This window comes from Cricetulus griseus, chromosome X, assembly GCF_003668045.3.
Source record: "Cricetulus griseus strain 17A/GY chromosome X, alternate assembly CriGri-PICRH-1.0, whole genome shotgun sequence".
NCBI classification, from domain to species: Eukaryota; Metazoa; Chordata; class Mammalia; order Rodentia; family Cricetidae; genus Cricetulus; species Cricetulus griseus.
This window is the reverse complement of record NC_048604.1, coordinates 29,612,813-29,633,223: the sequence shown is the minus strand read 5'-3', so window position 1 is coordinate 29,633,223 and position 20,411 is coordinate 29,612,813. Positions and strand designations below refer to the sequence as shown.

General features: G+C 41.0%; 1 protein-coding gene across 1 annotated transcript; it reads right to left on the bottom strand.

Moving 5' to 3' along the window:
• Positions 1–913: 913 nt before the first annotated feature.
• Positions 914–18,532, bottom strand: Nkrf (NFKB repressing factor). Its single transcript, XM_027431967.2, is given in 4 exon segments — positions 914–5,795; positions 6,961–7,091; positions 17,822–18,024; positions 18,026–18,532. Coding segments are annotated over 4 exon segments (2,358 nt in total). The 5' UTR covers positions 18,092–18,532; the 3' UTR covers positions 914–3,837.
• Positions 18,533–20,411: the final 1,879 nt, after the last annotated feature.

Sequence of the window (20,411 nt, the reverse complement as noted above, 5' to 3'; positions counted from 1 at the left end):
TGAAATGATAGATATTTTACTAGTATCCTCAGAGACTACACTTCAATTTGTTTATCTTGACAATCCACCTCTTAAAAACCCTCTCATTAGTGGGGCGTGTTTGTATAGGCCTCTAATTCCAGCATCTGGGAGGCAGAGGCAGATGGATCTCTCAAGTTTGAGGCCAGCCTGATCTACAGAACAAGTTCCAGGCCAGGCAGTAACACAATGAGACTCCCATCTCAAAGGAAAATAATGGGGAGGTGGGAGACAATTTGAAAGACAGCTCAGTGGTTAAGAACACTTGCTCTTTTTCCAGAGGAACCCGTTTCAGTTCACAGGACCCACAGTGGGTTGCTCACAACCGCTGTAACTCCAATACTAGGGGAATCTGATGCCCTCTTCTGGCCTCCATGGGTATTGCACTCAGATGGTGCACAAACGTACACTCAGGCACACAGAACATGCATAAAAATGAGTAAACCCCCAATACTACAAATTTTATATAAAATGTTTAAATTCTGTGTAAGCTTATGAGTGCAAGTGTCCTCTGACATCATGTTGAAATGCAAGTAAGGTCTCCTCTGAGAAGCAACCTATCTCATTTTAATATGACAATGACATGCTATGTTTTGTTAATAGTTGGGAGGAAAAGATTCATGCACCCCAGTCATCCTTGAAGGGTACCTAAAACTCATTGTGGGAGAGTTCAATCTACACTATTAAATACCACATTAATTGCATTGTTCCACTTAGGAGTGATGTCCTCAAATACTTAGTATTTCCCTTTAAAGTCCATTTCTGTTTCAAAATAGAACCCCATCAATTTTTTTGTTTGGTGTTTGAATTTACTTTTTCCACCCTGTTTTGGCTGGGCACCTTAAATATTGATACTGTTAATATTTGAACAATTTAGGATGAGACTGGGAACAGGCTGATTTAGTAACATTTTATTTTGTACACTTCCTGAGAAACACCATTTCCAATTTCTCATGGGACAATCCTTTTACAAACTTAACAATTGAAGCTGACATAGACATAGCCACAGCTACCTAGACTCTCTCAGTAGAACATTTCATACAAGTTACTCTTTTTTTCTTTACAATTTTTAACACAGCCTGCCTTGTCTGCAAGTAATCACAAGAACATTAAAGCAGATTTGCAAGGTGCCTTTTGAGATCCAAATTTTCAATTCTGCACCTGCTTATTTGAGGATGGGGATATGCAGAAGAACCAAAGTTGTAATTAGAGTCCTTTATTTAGGACCCACTTCAAGGATTACTCATAGCAAAGTAAACATATTGAATACTACTAGTAAAGAAAAAAAGCACCCCAATGGAATGTATGATATTTCCATTCACTTTTGCAATCAAGGGTGGGAGGTGTGTGTTAAAAAATGGCTCTGTAATCACAAGCACATATGTATCTACAGTTTCCAGCTTATCATATTCGATTGGAAGCACTCATATTCTGTTCGGTTTTATAGCAAAGTTCTGGGCTAAAACTGACTTCTATTTCTAAGAAAAGGAAAATTCAAGGTCAAATAAAGGGAAAACTGGAAAATGGAACAGCAAGGTTGTCAGCAGCTCATTCCTGTCAATCTGATTTCTCCACATTATTCTCAGGCAGTTAGTGACTCTGCCTTATTTCCATACTAATCCTAAAGCTGCTCTACTAAGTTATCTGGCTCACCAAAATCAGGAACCCAATTCCTATATTCTTTACCCAATTATCACAGAGCCTTAACTGTAACTAATCTGTTCCATTAGGCTTTTTATGAACAAATCTGACTTCTGATTTTCCTCCAAAACAAAAACCAAAAAACCAACAAAAATCATTTTGGAAGACATGTAAAGACAGAAGCAAACCAAGTATTTGCAACTTGCAATCTCTAAAAACCATCTCTGGTCACCCAGAGAACCAAAGACAGTGTTCTAACTACCCGTACCACAACTTTCCCAGATGAGAGTGAATTTTGCAGGTAAAAAAATAGTTATCATAAAAGCTATGAAGGTTCTATCCTAGTTCTCTGGTTTTGCTAAAATATTACACACCAAAATAAAATGTACATCTCTTTGACTCAAACTAATAAAGTATATACACTATGGTATGGAAAAAGAGTGGAAAGCTGTACTGTGCTAGCCAACACAGGTGCATGGAAGTTAAGAGGTCCATGTATAAAAGCTAATCTGTATTTTTATATATACATTTTACCCTAACTTCTTAGCATAAAATAGAAAAAGGTAGTAGGGAGGCCAAAAGGAATTTACTATATATTGTGGGCCAGTTACAAGCCAAACATGGACCCTGCAAGTGGAGACTGAAGAGAGCTGGTTTAGCAGTTAAGAGCACATACTGCTGTTCCAGAGGACCAGAGTTTAGTCCCTAGCACCCATGTCAGGAGGCTCACAAGTGCCTGTATTGCCAGCTCCATCTGACACCTCTGGCCTCCATAGGCATATGCACTCATGCATATAACCCCTCCAGACACATTATAAAAAATAAATCTTTTAAAGGACACTGCAAACAACCTATGAGTCCTTACCATCATTTCTCTGGAGTTGTTTAACTATCAATATTAATATTCATCTGTCCTATTGCTAGGTTTTACTTATCTGAGATACAATAAAATCAGATAAAAGTAAACAACCAAAGATTTGATAAGCCAGAATGCTGGCGTACAAGAGAAAAACCACACAAACAAAAACGTGATGAGTGACAGTTGCTAAATCATTACATTTATCCATGTGTGCTCTGAAATATTTTGTACAACCATCACTTCCTTTGTCCAAAGATCCAAAGTGTTGCTACTAGGCTGCTCTCCAGAAAGAAGCACACCACCATTTTCATCAACTTTGGCTCCTTTTTATTCAGGAAGCATACACTAACTCTTATTTTTATACATTTTTACATTCCAGAAATAAGTGAAAATAGCAGTTTTAAGTATGTTACAAAGTTGGCTTTGGGGAGCAATAAGCTTTCTGAGAGAGGGACCAGCCAACTAACCTTTTCATCAAAGCACCAATGTATCTTCAGTCTTTTACCAGGCTCTACCACAGCTGTGGTTGCCTTGGATGTGGTGCACAGACTGTGTGAAAGCTACAATGGAGAGTTGCTCTGAGTCTCTCTGCAAGGCACCAAGAACAAACAGTTCAAGCTTCCTTTCTTCTGATTGAATCAAGGCTTTTTGGGAACTTTTTGACATCTCTCTCAAGTAATGCTCTCTCAGCATGAAGACTAGGATTTGTTAAAAGTCATATATCACAAGATACAGTAAATCACTTCTAATATCCTGGAAATTACAGGGTAGAAGTTATAAATAAACACACGCTAAAATTACTTTTAAGAAAGTTTTACATCATTTAGTTGGTAAGGAATTTACATGTACAGCACAATTTATTGTTAAATGTTCTATAACTGGCTTCACACAAAGATGAAAATTGGTAATACAAAATGACCTGACATTTGAAGTAAATCTGGAATTAGCTGTAATTTAATTAAGAGTCAGCATTGACTTTATATATTGTCGCAGATTGCTGTGCTATGCCCTTTATAATGTGAATTATTTTCCTCAGGATGAAATTGCACTTAGATGGGTGTTTTTGCTTATACAAACTACTAAAATCTGAGGTACAGAGCATTATGAAAGACACAAACAGTAACTGCACAATTCATCTGCTGGGTTAAGTTAATACAAGTGGACAGAATTCTCCAGGCTCCAATACCTAATAAAGCACTATATGAAATGAATAAGGTGAAACATCTTAAGAATGAATACTCTTCAACCAGAGTATGTAGCTTTTTTTTTTATTTGTAGATCTGCCTCACGTGGCATTTACAAGATAACTTAGTAAACTCTTAATTTGCTTGGGGCATGACAAGCTCATAATGTCCCACTTGTCCTTCCTGTTTGAGTTGATCTAGTAGGTCTTCCTTCCGCCGTTTTCTACCCACCACCAGGTACCTATCATGGCCCACCCCATGAGACTTACTCTTCAGGCCATACTTCTGAGCAATCTGATGTATTTGCTTCCGCTCATCATTGGTCAGCTCTGTGGAGAAGGTCAAATCTGAGTGGCTCTCAGAGCGGGCATAGTTTCTGATGATCTGTTCTATATCTCTCTTAGCAATTTTATTGACCCTCTCTACATCTAGTCCAAGTCCTTCTCGTTTATGCTGCTCTTTGACTGAGATAGGCTCCCGTATGCCCTCACCAGATTTACCTAAACCACCACCTGTCCAACCCATCTTTCTCAGCAGTTGATTTCCTATGTTATCTTCTTTGATTTTCTGTTTGTAAGCTTCTTCTGCTGAGCGACCCTGAATTTCATTTCTTGAAATCACATCTTCAACAGTCCCTTTCTTCAGGTTGTTAATGACAGTTGGCTGGGTCTTTTTGAGGGTTTTCACGGCTTCTCCAGCAGCTTCATATTTGACACTTTTCTTCACCCCAACTGCTTCTGCAATGACTTCGCTTTCTAGAATCACCTTGCATTTCCAGCGGAGTCCTGTCATCCTTTCATAGACGTATTCAACTGTCATTCGGTTGAACTGAGCTGTATCATTCAATGTACACACAGGATTGGAAGAATTCTCGTAAACTACAAGATCTTTTATATCTTTCTTCTTTCCAGATCCTCTAGGTGAAGAGCCTGAGTTGCCCTGGGAACTTTTGACAGATGGGTAGGTGGGTTGTGTTTTTTGAAGAACCTTCAAAGCCTCGTCAGCAGCTGCATGTTTGCTTGTTTTCTTGGTTCCAAAACCTTCAGCTAAGCAGTGATCTTGTAGGAATACTCGACACCGCCATGTACGATTTGGCATCATCTCGTACTTGTACTCAATTGACATTTTGTTGAATGAGGCAGAATTGTTAAGGATGCCAATTGAATCATTTGCATTTTCAGTAATGACAAAATTGGTCCAGTGTTTGGCAGAACTATTAAAAATAGGCTGCCCTGAAGCATCCTTTCCCAGTACTACGAGGTCTTCTGGTGGCTTCAGAGCTGGGGGAAATTCATATGAAAGCATACCAATCTGACATACTACAAGGTCCTCTCCAATTATGTGCTTGAATTTCCGCCGGACAACTCTAACCTCAATCCGCTTCTGTAAGAGTTTTATGGCTAGCTCAGTAGCTCGATCCCTGGACCCGTTCTTGCTCCCTGCATAACCAGTAGTTAGATAGATATTTTGGCATCTAACTTCACAAGCATAACCATCTGTGAGAAGTTTTTTATTTTTGGGGATATCAGCAGGAGGAATTTCTTTTAAAGGAGCATATATGTACTCAGGATTTGTCTTACATGCCTGAATACAACGAGTCAGCATGTAGGTATAATTAATTTTATCAGATCCAGAAGTCATCTCTGGATTAGAAAGGTTCTTCCAGATAGTTGCTGTTAACTTTTCAATAAAATACTGTTTCTCAGCAACCACCGACTCAGGAAACATCTGTGAAGGAGAAGGCTCTGCAGGTGGCTGACAGTTTGCCTGTTGGGATGTGCTGCTTGGGGCAGGGTTCCCACTGTCAAAATACATGTTGGTTGTTATAGGCTGCTCTTTTGTGAAAATAAATCCTGATGAATTACAATACTGAGAATTCCCATCTTGTATATTGAAAGAGTCTTGAGTATAATCTTGGTAGAAGTTTCTTGGCATGCTGACAAAATGTGTTCGTCCATTTACCTCTTTTGTTTGAGGGCCATAAGGATCTTCCTGTCTTTCAGCTTTTGAACTACTAGCTACAAAATGTACAGGCTCAAAACGAGGTCTCACATGGAATTTGGAACCAGCTTGCTTTTTAGGAGGATTTTGACCTATAGAATGAGTGAAATTTACAATTCATTAAAATGGGAATATTTCAAAAGAACCAAGCAGGAAAATAGTACCAACTGTATTATCTGAAAGCCACACTGTTGGTACAAGATCTGTCCCAGTCACTTGGGTGAAGGGATTCATATCACCCTAAGACTCTACCACAAGGGGCGACGCTTCCTCTCTCTCCACGCATAAGGAAAGACTCTTAATAGGAAATAGTTCATCCAATCAAGTATGCAGGCTGCTGCCATGCCTGACTAGGAGATGAAATTACAACAAGTGAGCTAAAGCACAAGTGACATGACCTCTTCACCTGTACCGGAAGGATGTGCTAGGACAATCTCTTACCACCTGTGTTCAAAGGTTCCTGGAAGAACTCTAGATGACTCTAATGAAACAGAAATGATGGATGACCAGATGCACTTACTAAACCTTTCTCTTTTGTATCAGAGGTGAGTGACTATGGTAGTGCTTTACATAGTTATAACTATAGTATCAAAAATAAACAGTTTTCAACCAAAACCTTGGTTCTGAATTGTCCTGCACAAAAAGGCTGCTACCTTTACTTCTAGAACAGATAACAACTGGAACTAATGATTAACAGGGGGACACCACATTTGAAGGCACAGAGACCTACTGTTATGGCTATACCAGAAACTAGTCCTTCTTCCCTATAGCACTCGTCAGTAGAAATCTGGTCCATCTGGACCTATCCAAGAATATCTAATTATTCAGATGCTCAGATGATCTCAGAATGAAACTCTTCTATTTAGAGGAAGATTCCATGGCATAGACTTCAAGGATAGCATTATAGTGGGACTTCTGTACTTTCAGTTCTTTTTGGCATACTCAAAAAAGTGTATGTTAGTTAGAAATCATTTATCTGCGGCAGGCATGGAGGAATACACCTTTAATCCCAGCACTTGGGAGGCAGAGGGAGGTAGGTATCTGTCAACTGTAGGCCACCCTAGTCTACCGAGTGGGTTCCAGGACAGCCAGGGCTACACAGAAAGGCTCTGTCTCAAAACCAAAATCAAAAAAATCATTTGTTTTTGCATAGAATCCAATGCTACCAGTGTCATTTGAAGCCACACACCACACTCATATCATTTTAAGAAGCCACATTTCTTCAAATCCCACCTCCCAGAAACAAGTTATACTCACCATCGTAGGCTGAAAGGTAGCGTTTTTGGCCTTTGGAAGGTTTGGGCAGCATCAAATCATATGATGGCATCTCCCCAATGTCAATACCTTCAGCCATCTGAAGAATTTTTTCCATCAAGCGTGGGCTGTATCTATAAATTAATATAATATACAATTAAAATAGGCATGGATATACTTTTTATAAATGTCCTAAATGAGAGAGTCTTTTATCATTGCTCCCACAGGACTTATCAGCAGGGTATTTTGTTAAACAAAGAATCAGACCTAAAATATTTACCTATAGAATGAGGAGTTAAGTTACTCATTAGGCATCAAGAGCAAGGTTTTCTCCATAAAATATACAAATATAGGTGCTGAAGAGATAGTTAATCAGTTAAGAGCACTGGATGCTCTTCCAGAGGACCCAGGTTTGATTCCCAGCACACACATGGCTGTTTACAACTGTCTATAATTCCTGTTTCAGAGTATAAAATGGAACACTCTCTTCTGGCCTCTATGCACAACAGGCATGCGTATTGTGCACAGACATGTATGTGGGCAAAAAAAACCCTCAGCCACATACATAAAAATAAATATTTTTAAAGACATACAGATTTAATTTCTAGCCCAAACCTCATTTTTAACATGATTTGAAAATTTAAGTATACACTCATGATTTTTCTCTTTCATATATGTATTAGATGTAAACAATTAACATTTATATGTTTACAAAAATACTGAGTGTTAAAGACAGCTGGGTTGCTAAAATCCAAATTATAGTTGCTATCATCTCTCATGAAAAGGAATCATGTTCCTCAGAGAAATGCATCCAAGTCTGGAGCATGAAATGTCTAAGAAAAGCCTGGGAGATCTTCGGCCTACATACAAAGAAACAGTCAAAGGTTATAGCAGTTGTGCCAAGTGGACTCAGAAGCCAATCAGAACAAACTCCTGGCAAAGCATGAGCCAATTTGAGTATCAATAATAAGAACAGGTAGCATGAGTTAAAATGTATCAAATATGTTTAAAATCTATTAGTTCATCATACTTACAAACCCATTATTTGTACCCACAAACCTTTGGTGACAGAATCAACTCATTAGTCTCTCAACAAGTCAATATTAAAGGGAGAAAGCAAGTATTTGTCCTGTATTTTCCTGTTCAAATTATCTCAAAACCACCGAAGTATTGCCAAAGACAATCTCTTTTAAAGATGTAGTTTTAGTTGTGTATACTCATGGGGGAAGGGTGCACACAAGAATGCAGGTGCCACAGGAGGTGAGAGGCATCAGATCTTTTAAAACCAGAATTACAGCTTCGAGCTGCCTGATGTGTGTGACAGGAATGAAACTCCACTCCTCTTAAGAACACAATCTCTTCAGCCCCAAGAAAATCATTTACAAAAACATTAGATCTAGTTAAGGAAAAAATGATAAACACAAGAAGTCTACTGGTGAGGTGTAGACAGGGAAGAAGCTAGAAATGAACTCACATAAATAATTCAAATCTGGTAGTTGACAAAGGCACAAACCCCACAGAGGAAGAATCTCTGCAACAATCAGCACCTATATGTAAAAACCAGGAAGATAAACCTAACCCTCACTTTACAAAAGCATCAAGTGTAAAACCTTCAGGTTCTAGGCTATGCAAGCAGTTCTTAGAACTGACACTAGAAGCATGATCTATAAAAGGAAACAGTGTGGGCTGGAGAGATGGCTCAGCAGTTAAGAGCACTTGTAGTTCTTATAGAGGACCCAGGTTCAATTCATAGCACCCATAACTTCAGAGCCAGTTCACAACCATCCATAACTTCAGAACTTCCAGGATGCACATGATACAGACATACAGGCAAGCTAAACAAGCATACACAGAAGATAAGTAAATCTTTCAAAGGGAAAACAATGGTAAAAAGGACCTAATCACAATTAAAGCCGTGTCCTCTTTAAAAGACTCTACAAAAAAAGACAAACTACCGACTGGGAGAAAATGTTTGTGTACCATGTAGTTGACAAGAACTTGTTAGCTCCAAACCCAAGAGGAACAAAATCAAACTTTCAAAGAACAAGAAGAGCTGGGGAGATGGCTCAGTGGGTAAAAGAATACTTGCTGAGCCGGGCGTTGGTGGTACACGCCTTTAATCCCAGCACTCGGGAGGCAGAGGCAGGCAGATCTAGGCCAGCCTAGTCTCCAGAGCGAGTGCCAGGATAGGCTCCAAAGCTACCAGAGAAACCCTGTCTCGAACCCCCCCCCCAAATAGAATACTTGTTGTATAAACAAATAGGAGGCCCCACATTCAAATCCCCAACAACTATGTATAGACAGATTGCAAAGGAACACACAGAAGGATGTTTAATACCACTATGCACCAGGGAAATGCAACTGAAAGACATCACTAACCTATAAAAATAGCCAAAATAAAACAGAGATGACACCAAATGCTGACAAGAATGCCGAGAAACTGAATCTCTCAGACATTGCTGGTGGGACTATAAAATGATACAGTTACTCTAGAAAACAATTTGGCAGTTTCTAAGAAAACTAAACATTATCACATGACCTAGCAACTGCACTTTAGGGCATTTATCCCAAAGAAACGAAAACTTAATGTTCATATAAAAATTTGTATATGAATACTCATAACAGCTTAGGCCTAACTATAATCTGCCCAGATATCTTTCAAAAGGTGATACTAGTTAATACTCTGGTACAAAACCACTAGGAAAACTACATAGCAACAGAAAGAAACAAACCACAGATACAGGTCATAGTGAGTATATGTGGGGGTGCTCATTATTTTAAAAGAACAATAGGCAGGATCTTTGTGGTATTAGGAATATTAAAGATCTTCTTTAAAACGTATTACAAACTAGGTGGTGGTGGTGCATGCCTTTAATCCCAGCACTCAGGAGGCAGAGGCAGGCGGATCTCTGTGACTTGGAGACCAGTCTGGTTTACAAGGCTAGTTCCAGGACAGCCTCCAAAGCCACAAAGAAACCCTGTCTCAAAAACAAACAAACAAACAAACCAAAACCAAACCAAAACAAAAAACATATTACAATTGTGTATGACTGCACACACCATGCTACCTGGCACATGTGGTGGTCTGAGAACAACTCTGCAGTCATTCTCTCCTTCCGCTTTCATGTGGGTTCCAGATCTCAAACTTAGGTTGTGAGGCTTATACAGCAAATACCTTTACCCACTGATCCATCTCACCTGCCCAGAAATATTAAATATATTGACTATAGTGATGGATTTAAAAAACTGCAGTTTTGGGGTGCTACTCAGTGATGGAATGCTTGTCTAGCATGCATGAGGATCTAGGTTCCATCCTCAGTACCACAAGCAAAAAGAAAAAAACTATACATAATGAAATACAAACATACAAGTAAAACTACAATGACTACTTTGCTCAGCGTTGATACAGGGGGAAGGGGCTTGGTCCTGCCTCAACTTGGTAGGCCAGGCTTTGTTGACTCCCCCAAAGGAGGCCTTACCTCTTCTGAGGAGTGGATGGAGGGGGTGAGATGGGGGTAGGGAGGGACAGGAGAAGGGGAGGAAGGGGGAACGGGGATTGGTATGTAAAGTGGAAAAAATGTTTTTTTTTTTCTAAATAAAAAACCAACTTCAAAAAAAATGAAATATAAACATACACATAAAACTAGAGAACTCTGAGTAAGATCTGTTGGTGATGACAATGTCATTATCCTCACTGTGGTATTTTATTATCACTGAGGGAAACTGATAGAGTACTAGTGAGCTGTGCTTGCTTTATTACATTAGTTCTTGTGCCTGGAGGGGCTGCATATGGGCTGCTTTGTGCATATGGAGGTCAGAGGACCACTTGTAGGAACTGGTTCTTTCCTTCCACCATGTGAGTCCTGGGGACCAAACTCAGATTGTCAGGCTTAGTGGCAAATGCCTAAGGCATCTCACCAACCTTGTCCCTTTCTTGTCATTGCTTTCTCCCACCCACCCCATCTTTCTGTTTTGAGACAGACAGTCGCAATATACAACTCATACGTGCCTCAGGCTAGCCTCCCATCATCACAGCCTTCTGAATGCTGGTATAGGTGTGCCCACAACAGGCTTCTTGATAACACAATTTTATTGCATGGCAATTAAGAAATGAGCTCAAGCAAAGTTCTCTTAGCAAGAACACCTGCTTACCCTTCCTATTTTCAGAGCCTTTCTTGGCCTAACTGGTACTATTTGGGAAGAACGTCCTGAAACTGAGTAACTAGCACAGCTTTTCATGAATACTTGTGAAGTTAAAGATTAACATCTTTCACTTTCAGTGCAGTAGGCTACATATCCATCATATGGCTTTCCTTGTAAAGCACAAATCAAAACCTAATAGTCTTCATTGACAGATTATGGGAAGCTAGCTGCTATAACCTACACTTCTTACAGATAGACAACTGCTATCACAGTACTTCAATACCAAGAGTAATTATGTTTTTATTTACTCTCTCATCTGAGCATCAGAAAAGATATTTTAAAGCATCGTAAGTCTACACATCACTTCCTTTCAGATGTGCAGTCCAATTTCTAAAGCATGGGATGAAAACAAAAAGACTGTAAATCAGGTGACACAACTTTTAAAAATTATGTTATGTAAACGAGTGTTTTGCCCACATTTATGTCTGTGTACCATGACATATATGCCTGGTGACCTTGAAGACCAGAGAAGGTGTCCAATGCCCTGGAACTGCAGTTACAGATAGTTTTGAGAAGCCATATGGATGCTAGAAATTGAATCCAGGTCCTCCAAAAGAGCAGACAGTGCTCTTAACCACACTAATCCATCTCCCCAGTCGAAAGGCCACAGCTTTTAAAACCCACTAATCTCACACTTGCAAAAATTGGTGGTACAACCAAGCCACTCGCCTTGGGTCCAGTCAAAATTCTCTAGCCCTTCAATCAGAGCCTGACTCTGAATATGCAGTATAACTGAAAATGGTACAGATGCCATATGATGCACATGAAGAATATACCTAGGGCTCCCTCTATTCACATTCACTGTCTTTCAAGTTTCTTCCAGCTCCAGTAATTATTGTACCTACTTATTGCTCCCTACTCATTACAATTGCTACAGAATTCACCATCTCGACGAGGCTATAAAAATAAACCCTTGCGTAGGTTGCCAACACAGCCAGATTCTTTCCTTTGTTAGGAAATCATAATACAAAAGGAGCCCAGCAAGCTTAAATAAGAATGGAAAAGGCCATCATGTTATCTAATGCTTGACTATTCAAAACACAATGCAAAAATTTTAGAGTCTTTTAATAAGATCACTAGAATTCTATTTCTATTCCTAAAATTACCCAAATACCCATCCAAGGATAAAGGTCAAGTTATTACTATCCTCCATAGTGATTTTTCATAATGCACAAAAAATGATACCTTTAACTCTAAAGAAAACCAACCAAGAAAAACTTCACATCTCAACCAGTGATAACTTCAGTTTCATTTAGGGGTTACTTTATATTCTTTTTGTTTGTTTGTTTGTTGTCTCTGCCCTCTCATTGCCAACTGATTACCTGTATTGATCTACTATTATAAGAATTTTCTTTATGTTGCTACCACATCTGTTCTATTTTGGTTTTACCATGCTGAAAAATGAACTCACAGACTTGAGCATTATCAGGTAAAGATTCTACCACTAATTTATATTCCCCAGCCCGCTACCATATGGCTTTTAATGGTTATACAATGGAATGGTTATATTATGGAATATGAGGTAAAAACCACAGAATTACAACAGGTCTTAAAGTTCTTTATATAGCTTATAATGCACCAAGGTTTTGGAAAGCAGGACGTTCTTCAACACACCTACCTACCATGTCTAGCATATTGTTAAAAGATGATTTATAATGGGCAACATACTTTTCTTCATAGATATCAGTGTCTTGGTCACAAGACAGTTGCATCTATGTGCATTGCTACAAGAGAAACATAAATCATTACACACAATGGCACCTGAAATTTAGTAAGTATTCAACAACAGATGCGTCTTGTAAGTTATTTGTAAATATATTAAACAGCTCTACTAAATCTAAATTAAAATGCTGAGATTAGAAACTTAAAAGCCAGGCTGGAGAGATGGCTCAGTGATTAAGAGCACTGGCTGCTCCTCCAGAGGTCCAGAGTTCAATTCCGAGCAACCACATGGTGGTTCACAAAAATCTATAATGAGATCTGGTGCCCTCTTCTGGTGTGCAGGGATACATGCAGGTAGAACACTGTGTACATAACAAATAAATAAATCTTAAAAAAGATTTATGTATTAATTTTAAAAAAGAAACTTAAAAGCCAGGTGTAGCAGCACATATTGCTGCTATTATCATTATTATTATTATTATTATTGTATGAGTATTTTGCCTGCATGCATGTCTGTATACCACATGCATGTGTGGTGCCTGAGGAAGTGATAAACCTCCATGTGGGTGCTAGGAATCCTTTGCAACAACAAGTGCTCTTAACCATTGAGCCAACTCTCCCAGTTAATCCCAGCACTCAGAAGGCAGAGGCAGGTGGATCTCTGTGAGCTCAAGGTCATCCTGATTTACATGAGTTCCAGAACAGCCAGGGTTACATAGTAAGACCCTGTCTCCAGAGAGGGGGGTGAGAAACAAACAAAAATTGGGGCTTCAAAATACAAAATGTGACATTCAAAGCAAGACGCTTAATGGTCCAAGATAATATATGTATAGATTAGAGGTGAATTTTTCAAAAGCCCCCACTCCCACTTCCTTAGTGACTTGTGTATCTCTGTGCAAAGTTAAGTTTCACAATATCTATCTACGTGGAATCTACCTTCCAATATCTCCAGAATGGATCGAGGAAAAGGAGTCAAGGTAGCTAAATTGATTTCATGCTATTTCTCTAGTAACATATTAATATGTTAACAAAGATAAGCAAGCCAGGATTTGTACACCAGAACTCTGCTTCTAAATCCTATGGATCAAACTGGAAAACTATTGCAGCTAATCTAGACATGGTGCCTTCTTAAAGAGCTGTGGGAGGAACTTGGTGGTATGGTTTTGGCTAGCACACATGAGACTATAGGTTCCACACTCAGTCCTGTGAGACAAATACAGCAGTAAAAACACCAGCTATAATCTGTAACTAAAAACTGCAGATACCCTAGGCCTTCATATGCATAATTATTTAAGTGGCATACATGTAGTTGATCAAAAGATTGTAATAAGTTTTCATGAACCACAAGACCAATGTTTTGAAACTGTTTTAGACATTCCTTGGAAAATTCTTCCTGTCCCAGACTACTAAGTGCTGGGATTACAGGCATGAACCATCACATCCAGCAACATTTGTTTTTTTTTTTTTTTTGGTTTTTTGAGACAGGGTTTCTCTGTGGCTTTGGAGGCTGTCCTGGAACTAGCTCTTGTAGACCAGGCTGGTCTCGAACTTACAGAGATCCGCCTGCCTCTGCCTCCTGAGTGCTGGGATTAAAGGCATGCGCCACCAATGCCCCCAGCAACATTTCTTGATAGGTTGCTTGCTTACTTTTATAAAACAGAGAAAGTGAAGGCAAAGTTCTTTGAGCTTCTTAGTTATTTGAACAACGTGAAAAGATTATTAAAAAGTAGAGTGAAGGGCTGGATCCATAGCTAGCAATCTATCCTTGGCACCACATAAAACTGGACATGGTGGTGCACCCTGTGATCTCAGCACTCAGGAGGTAGAGGCAGGAAAAGCAGAACTTGCAGATCATCCTCAGCTACATGACAAGTCCAAGGACAGTCTGGACTGCATGAGACCCTGTCTCAAAAAACAGTAGATTGCAAAGCATCACTTTATCCTATAAAGTAGAATTTCTCACACTCTGGTCCTCAAATAAAAATGTCAGCATCATCTGGTAACTTGACAGAAATAAAAATGCTGAGGCCCTTCCTCATACCTTCTGATTTGGAAGCCTTGGAGTAGGGGTCCAGGAACCTGTCTTTTAATAAACCCACTAGGTGATTATTATTGTTGTTGCTATTATTTTAGACATGGTGTCCTCATAGAATGCAGGCAAGTCCGAAACTCAGCACCCTGCTTCAGTCTCAGGTCCTGAGTACTAGGATTAAAGTCGTGCGCTACCGCATGCAGTAAGTATTCAAAACAGGTGCTTTGATGCATGCTTATGTGTAAGAACCACCGTTATAGAGTCAAGAAGATATTCAAGGGCCGGGGAGATGGTTCAATGTTTGCTACAGAAGAGGACCTGAGTTTTAATCACCATTACCCATGTCAAACCAGGGCAAGGTGACACATTGCATGGTCTGTAATCACATTGTTCGGAGAGGTGACAGACAGATCCCAGAGGCTCAGAGGCCAGTCAGTCTAAGCTAACTGGTGAGCTTTAGATTCCATGAATTTGTATCAAATAAATAGGTAGAGAGTGACAAAGGTGACCCCCAACATGGATCATGGATCTCTGGCCTCACAGTCAAGGGTACTCACCACATAAACAACTCTCTCTCTCTCTCTCTCTCTCTCTCTCTCTCTCTCTCTCTCTCTCTCTCTCTCTCTCTCTCTCAAATCTGTTCCAAGGAAATGGCCACTATCACCAAAAGGAATGAAACATGCTCCGAATGCCCACACATGAGTTCTTCCTGCGCTGAATGATAGAATTTCAGATATTCTTTTTATCCCAACTCCTAATTAAATGGAATCCCTTCAACAACTAATTAAGAATCTGAGTTTACAAAGGGCAATGTGTCTGCAATGTACTTGAGAAAACAGCAGTCTGTCACACAAAACAAGAACCTTGCCAATCTGAGAACATAGATTTTATTCACCCAAGGAGAGAGCTAACAAAGCCTACCTGAAGTGAAGACCACACTGAATTGCTAACTTCCAAAGTTCTCTTGGGCTCTTCCCATTCTCCTATGTCTAATGATGCTTTTCAGTTCATCTATTTCCTAACTCTATAGTAACAGTTGCAGTGATGTAGGTATACTGCAACACACAGACTTCTAAATAAAGGATTTGCAGCTACACACCCACACATCCTGGGTGCTTGATTTTTTTATTAAGGTTAACTACCAGTGGCTTCATTTGTGTTCATATTGTGGTTATGCATGGGATTTAGAGATTTGACTTATGTCAGTTACTTGCTTTTATGGTCCATCCTTCCCAAACATGGCAGCTGTGTCTCAGTAGAAGAAATCACACTGGAAATAGTTGTGAGACCTTGCACAATAACTTAACTTCTCGACCTTCATTGATTTCACTGTAAAAGAGAGATACCTCCTAACCTCTAGGGTGGTTAATATAAGCTGGAAAATGGTGAAAATGTGCTATACACTACAAATCTGGATACATCTATCACTCCACATTTACTGAGCAGCTATTATGCTAAAGTAGAATATTGTTCAAGATCTCTTCTAGGCACTGAAGACAAAAGTGGAATATGAAAAACAGTAAAGTTTATCCACCCCCACCCCAAACTTGTATTCTAGCAGGCGGGTAAATTTAGTTATGAACACAAAGGACAGTTATCCTCCCCTATTAAAGATGTTTTAGGATTTTCATTCCCTGTAGCCTTTTGTGATATTAAGACAGGATTATATGATAAAAGTACCTTTTTACTGCAAAATAACATTGTTAGGTAAATTAGATTGATCTGATGATTAATTGTTGAGGCTTTTCGGCAGTATTCAGCTCCTCCAGTGAAATAATCATTATCTCTAGAGGTATAAATTATATTAACTTAGAGAAGATAGAAAAAATAATTTCCTGTGACAGGGCAAAGCAAAGTTTCACACTGGATGCCATGTTCAACAATTAAGGTAGCAGCAGACAATTTCTTCTGCGTTGTTTACAGTCATTCCTAGAACTGATCTGGCTGAATCGAATGTGATCAATTTCCAAAATTTCTCATCTTCCTAATAAAAACAAATTGACTATTAGGCAGAATATAAAAAGAAAGCTTTCCAGTCTACTGAAGCAATTAGTCTAGGATAAGGCCAATTTCTAGGTTCTGAAGGACAAGGACCCAAGCATCCTGTTTAAAAAAAAAAAAAAAAAAAAACTGCGTTGGAACCATACCGCAGTCTCCACAGAATGCAAAGTGCTTTCCAAGCCACCAGGTTCTAGGAAAAGGAGGATACAGAGAAAGACACCTCACACAGAGACCAAATGTTAATTCTTCCTATCCCATTTAAGGTGAAAAAAGGGCAATGCATTTTTACAGCAGGTAGATCCACTTCTTTGTTTGGGTACATTATGCGCAAATCTACAAGCAAGCCTGACACTGCAGCTCAGAGACCTGACACACCGTCTCCCCAGGAGAAGACTGTAAGACCTGGGTAGGGGGCTGCAACGAGAGGTGGGTGTTTAATATAAGGAGCGATGAAAGAAGAGAGTGACCACGAGACTAGGATTAGAACTGCGGAGTTCCGTGTCCTTCCCCTAAAGCCTCCTAGAATATCCTCTGCGGATGCCGCATCCTTGGAAGACCCTATGCAGGTCTGAGTTTCTGCTATTTATCACCGATCCCCACGACTAACTCAATCATCCTCCTCTTCCAGGAGCTACTTTATCTCCACCTCTGGTCCCGGAGGGGCATCTCTGTGCCCTCTTGTGCTGTCATGCCATTGCCGGCCACCACGGTCGCCCACCCCAGCCCCCAAGCCCTAGCGAAGCTTCTCCGTGTCCCCTAGCAAATCTTGAAATCTTAAGCCTCCAAGCTATCATCCGCCTCCTGCCCCTGTTCCTATGTGGACCGCCTTTGGTGACCCTGTCCTTCCCTTGGGCTGTCTGTAACCCAAACTCCATCATCCGTCCGTCACCCTCATCCCGAAGGCGATCCTCATCCCTCCCATCTCCCACCCTTGTCCCTAACTCGACCTCCCAACCCCATCCTCACCTGCAGCCCAGGAAGACGTGGTTGGTCCAGGCGGAGGAGAGCGCGAGGAGCTGATCGAGGGCTGCCCCGGGATAGCTGTGCAGGTGCCGACAGATGAAGCTGCGCCGCAGAGCCCACTGCCAGTCACTTTCGTGGCTATAGCGCCACTGCTCCAGCACTGGCTCAGGCGGGGGCGGCGGGAGGGGGGCAGCGGCGGCGGCGGAGGGGGGGCAGCGGCGGCGGCGGCGGTGACAGGAAGTCACCCCCCAGCAGCAGACGTCCTCCAGCCATCTTCTCCGCTTCCGAGTAGGGATGCCCCCAGGGACCAAGGCGACACACTGGCCGCGGGCAATGGAGGCGGCGGGGCGGGGTGGACCTGTGTGAGGGACGCTCGAGGCTGAGTCTCAGGGAACCGGAGTGTGTGCCTAGGGGCTATGCTCGCAGGGAAACGGGGAACAACGGTCCCTGTCGCCACACTGGCCGCACCGCTCCAACTAGCGTGGGAATGTAAGGGCTTTCTTATATACCGGGCGCGCGCACGCGAGAGCGGACTTGAGCCCCCGCTATTGTGTGTCTCCTGGGACCCTCAGAGCCACACACTGAGAGCAGCCGCAAGAAAAAAAAAAAACAAAAACAAAAACCAGAAGCACCAGCACGCTGGGTTCCCCGGCTCAGGTATCTCAGCCTACCTCCCCGCGTGCCACCCTGAGGTTGTGAGGCCACTGCGCACGCGCCGCGGCCGGTCTTCAACTTCGAAATCCCGCCGCGAGATCTCGCGTGATGGGCATGTTTGCCTTCCTATGATGGCCACTCTCCATTGACGCACCCTAGTGACTAGCAGAGGGCGGGGACTCCCCCCTAGTGACTTGCAGGGGGCGGGGACTCCGGAGAGAGCAGAAGCACCCTGCAGTTCCCAAACACCGTGATTCCGTCAAGTCCCTGGAAAGTGCCCTCAGGTGATTTGGCCGGCTGCGATGCTTGGCCTTAGGCACCACCTGAGTTTCTAAGCGGCGCGATCCCTGAGGCCATGTCCTCGGAAGGAATTTAGGTCTCGGCGGGGGGGGGGGAAGTTTTTCCTCTTAGCTCTCGGAGATGCCTGGGTAGACAAGAGCTTGAAAAACCAGCGCGCCTTTCATCATCAGCTTTGGAACTGCCTGTGAAAGCGTGTTCGCAAAGAAAATAACAGCGCCACTTTCTCAAGCTGATCCTTTTACATTTTTTCTGATCGTGGTTGCAGACAATTCACTGTCGTGTCAATATAGTTTGCTTGTTTGTTTTTCTTCAGCTAGGTCTTAATGTACCCCAGGCTTGCTTCCACCTCACTATGTAACTACGGGTGACCTTGAACTTCTTTCTGTCCTACTGCCCGCATCTTCCATGTTGCAGGACTGACTACTAGGTGTATCGTCATTTTATACATTTTATACGCTCTTATATTTCAGTTTACTTACGAGCCCAAAATGTAGTTAAAAGCTGCTGGACAGCATAACGGCCAAAACATTATATAGTTTATAATCTCAGTGATTAAAATTAAGCCTGCACAGATTTAACTCTTGCACTAGCATCGAGACTACTGGGTAAGGTGTCTTTTGACCCATTATCCTCAACTTAAAAGGGGGATGATGGTGTCTTGCTATATAACCAAGGCTAGCATAGAACAAACAAACACTCCTTCCCAGGCCTTTTGGGCACTAATCTCTGTTCTTAATTTACAGATTGACAAGAAGGACAAATTCAGCTTCTAATTTTTATATACACCTGTCTGTAGAAGTCATGGAGGGCAGGTGCCAGGAAACTAGAAAGGGGTCCACGAGAGAGAGAAAATTACTTCCACCAGAAAATTGGCCTATAATAAAATCTCAATAACTGGTGTCTGTGCATTACTAAAAATACCAAAACTCATGACTGATGGAATCCACACCTAATCACTTATGACAAATCTTAAATTCTTCATTATGTTATGTTCAGAATTGCTGTTCAAAAGTCCTTCTAGGTGTATCTCTTCTGATTAGTAATATTCCTGACTATATTGTCGTATTTTGGTTTTGCACATTTCTGCACATTTAACTATTTCCACTCAATGGTGTAATTTTTATTTGGCCTTGGTATCTTTCCTAAGTTAGTATTGTGTCTTTTAAATCTAATCAATTTTGAGAATGAAAAATATTAAAACAACTGCTTTTTTCCCTTGATCAAATGTTCCATCCATGAGAACAGGGAGTTGCTCTTTTGCTGTTAATGCTTGTGCTGGCTACCATGGGCTACTGATGTGGATGAATGCTATTCTCTTTGCACCATCCTAGTTTCTTACAGTCTACATCTTAAGCTGATGCTTTAATAATTGAATTAATTTCAGGCTTTTATGGTTATGTTCCATTCAAAATTCAGTTGCTGAAATTTAATGGCCAATGTGATCGCATTAAGACGTAGAGTCTTGTATCAGGCCTTTAGTCCCAGCACTTGGGAGGCAGAGGCAGGCTAATCTCTGTGAGTTCAAAGCCTTTCTGGTCTACAAATCGAGTTCCAGGACAGCCAGGGCTCTCGGTTACATAGAAAAACCCTGTCTTGAAAAACCAAAAAGGGGGAGAAAAACAAGAACAGAAAAAGAGAT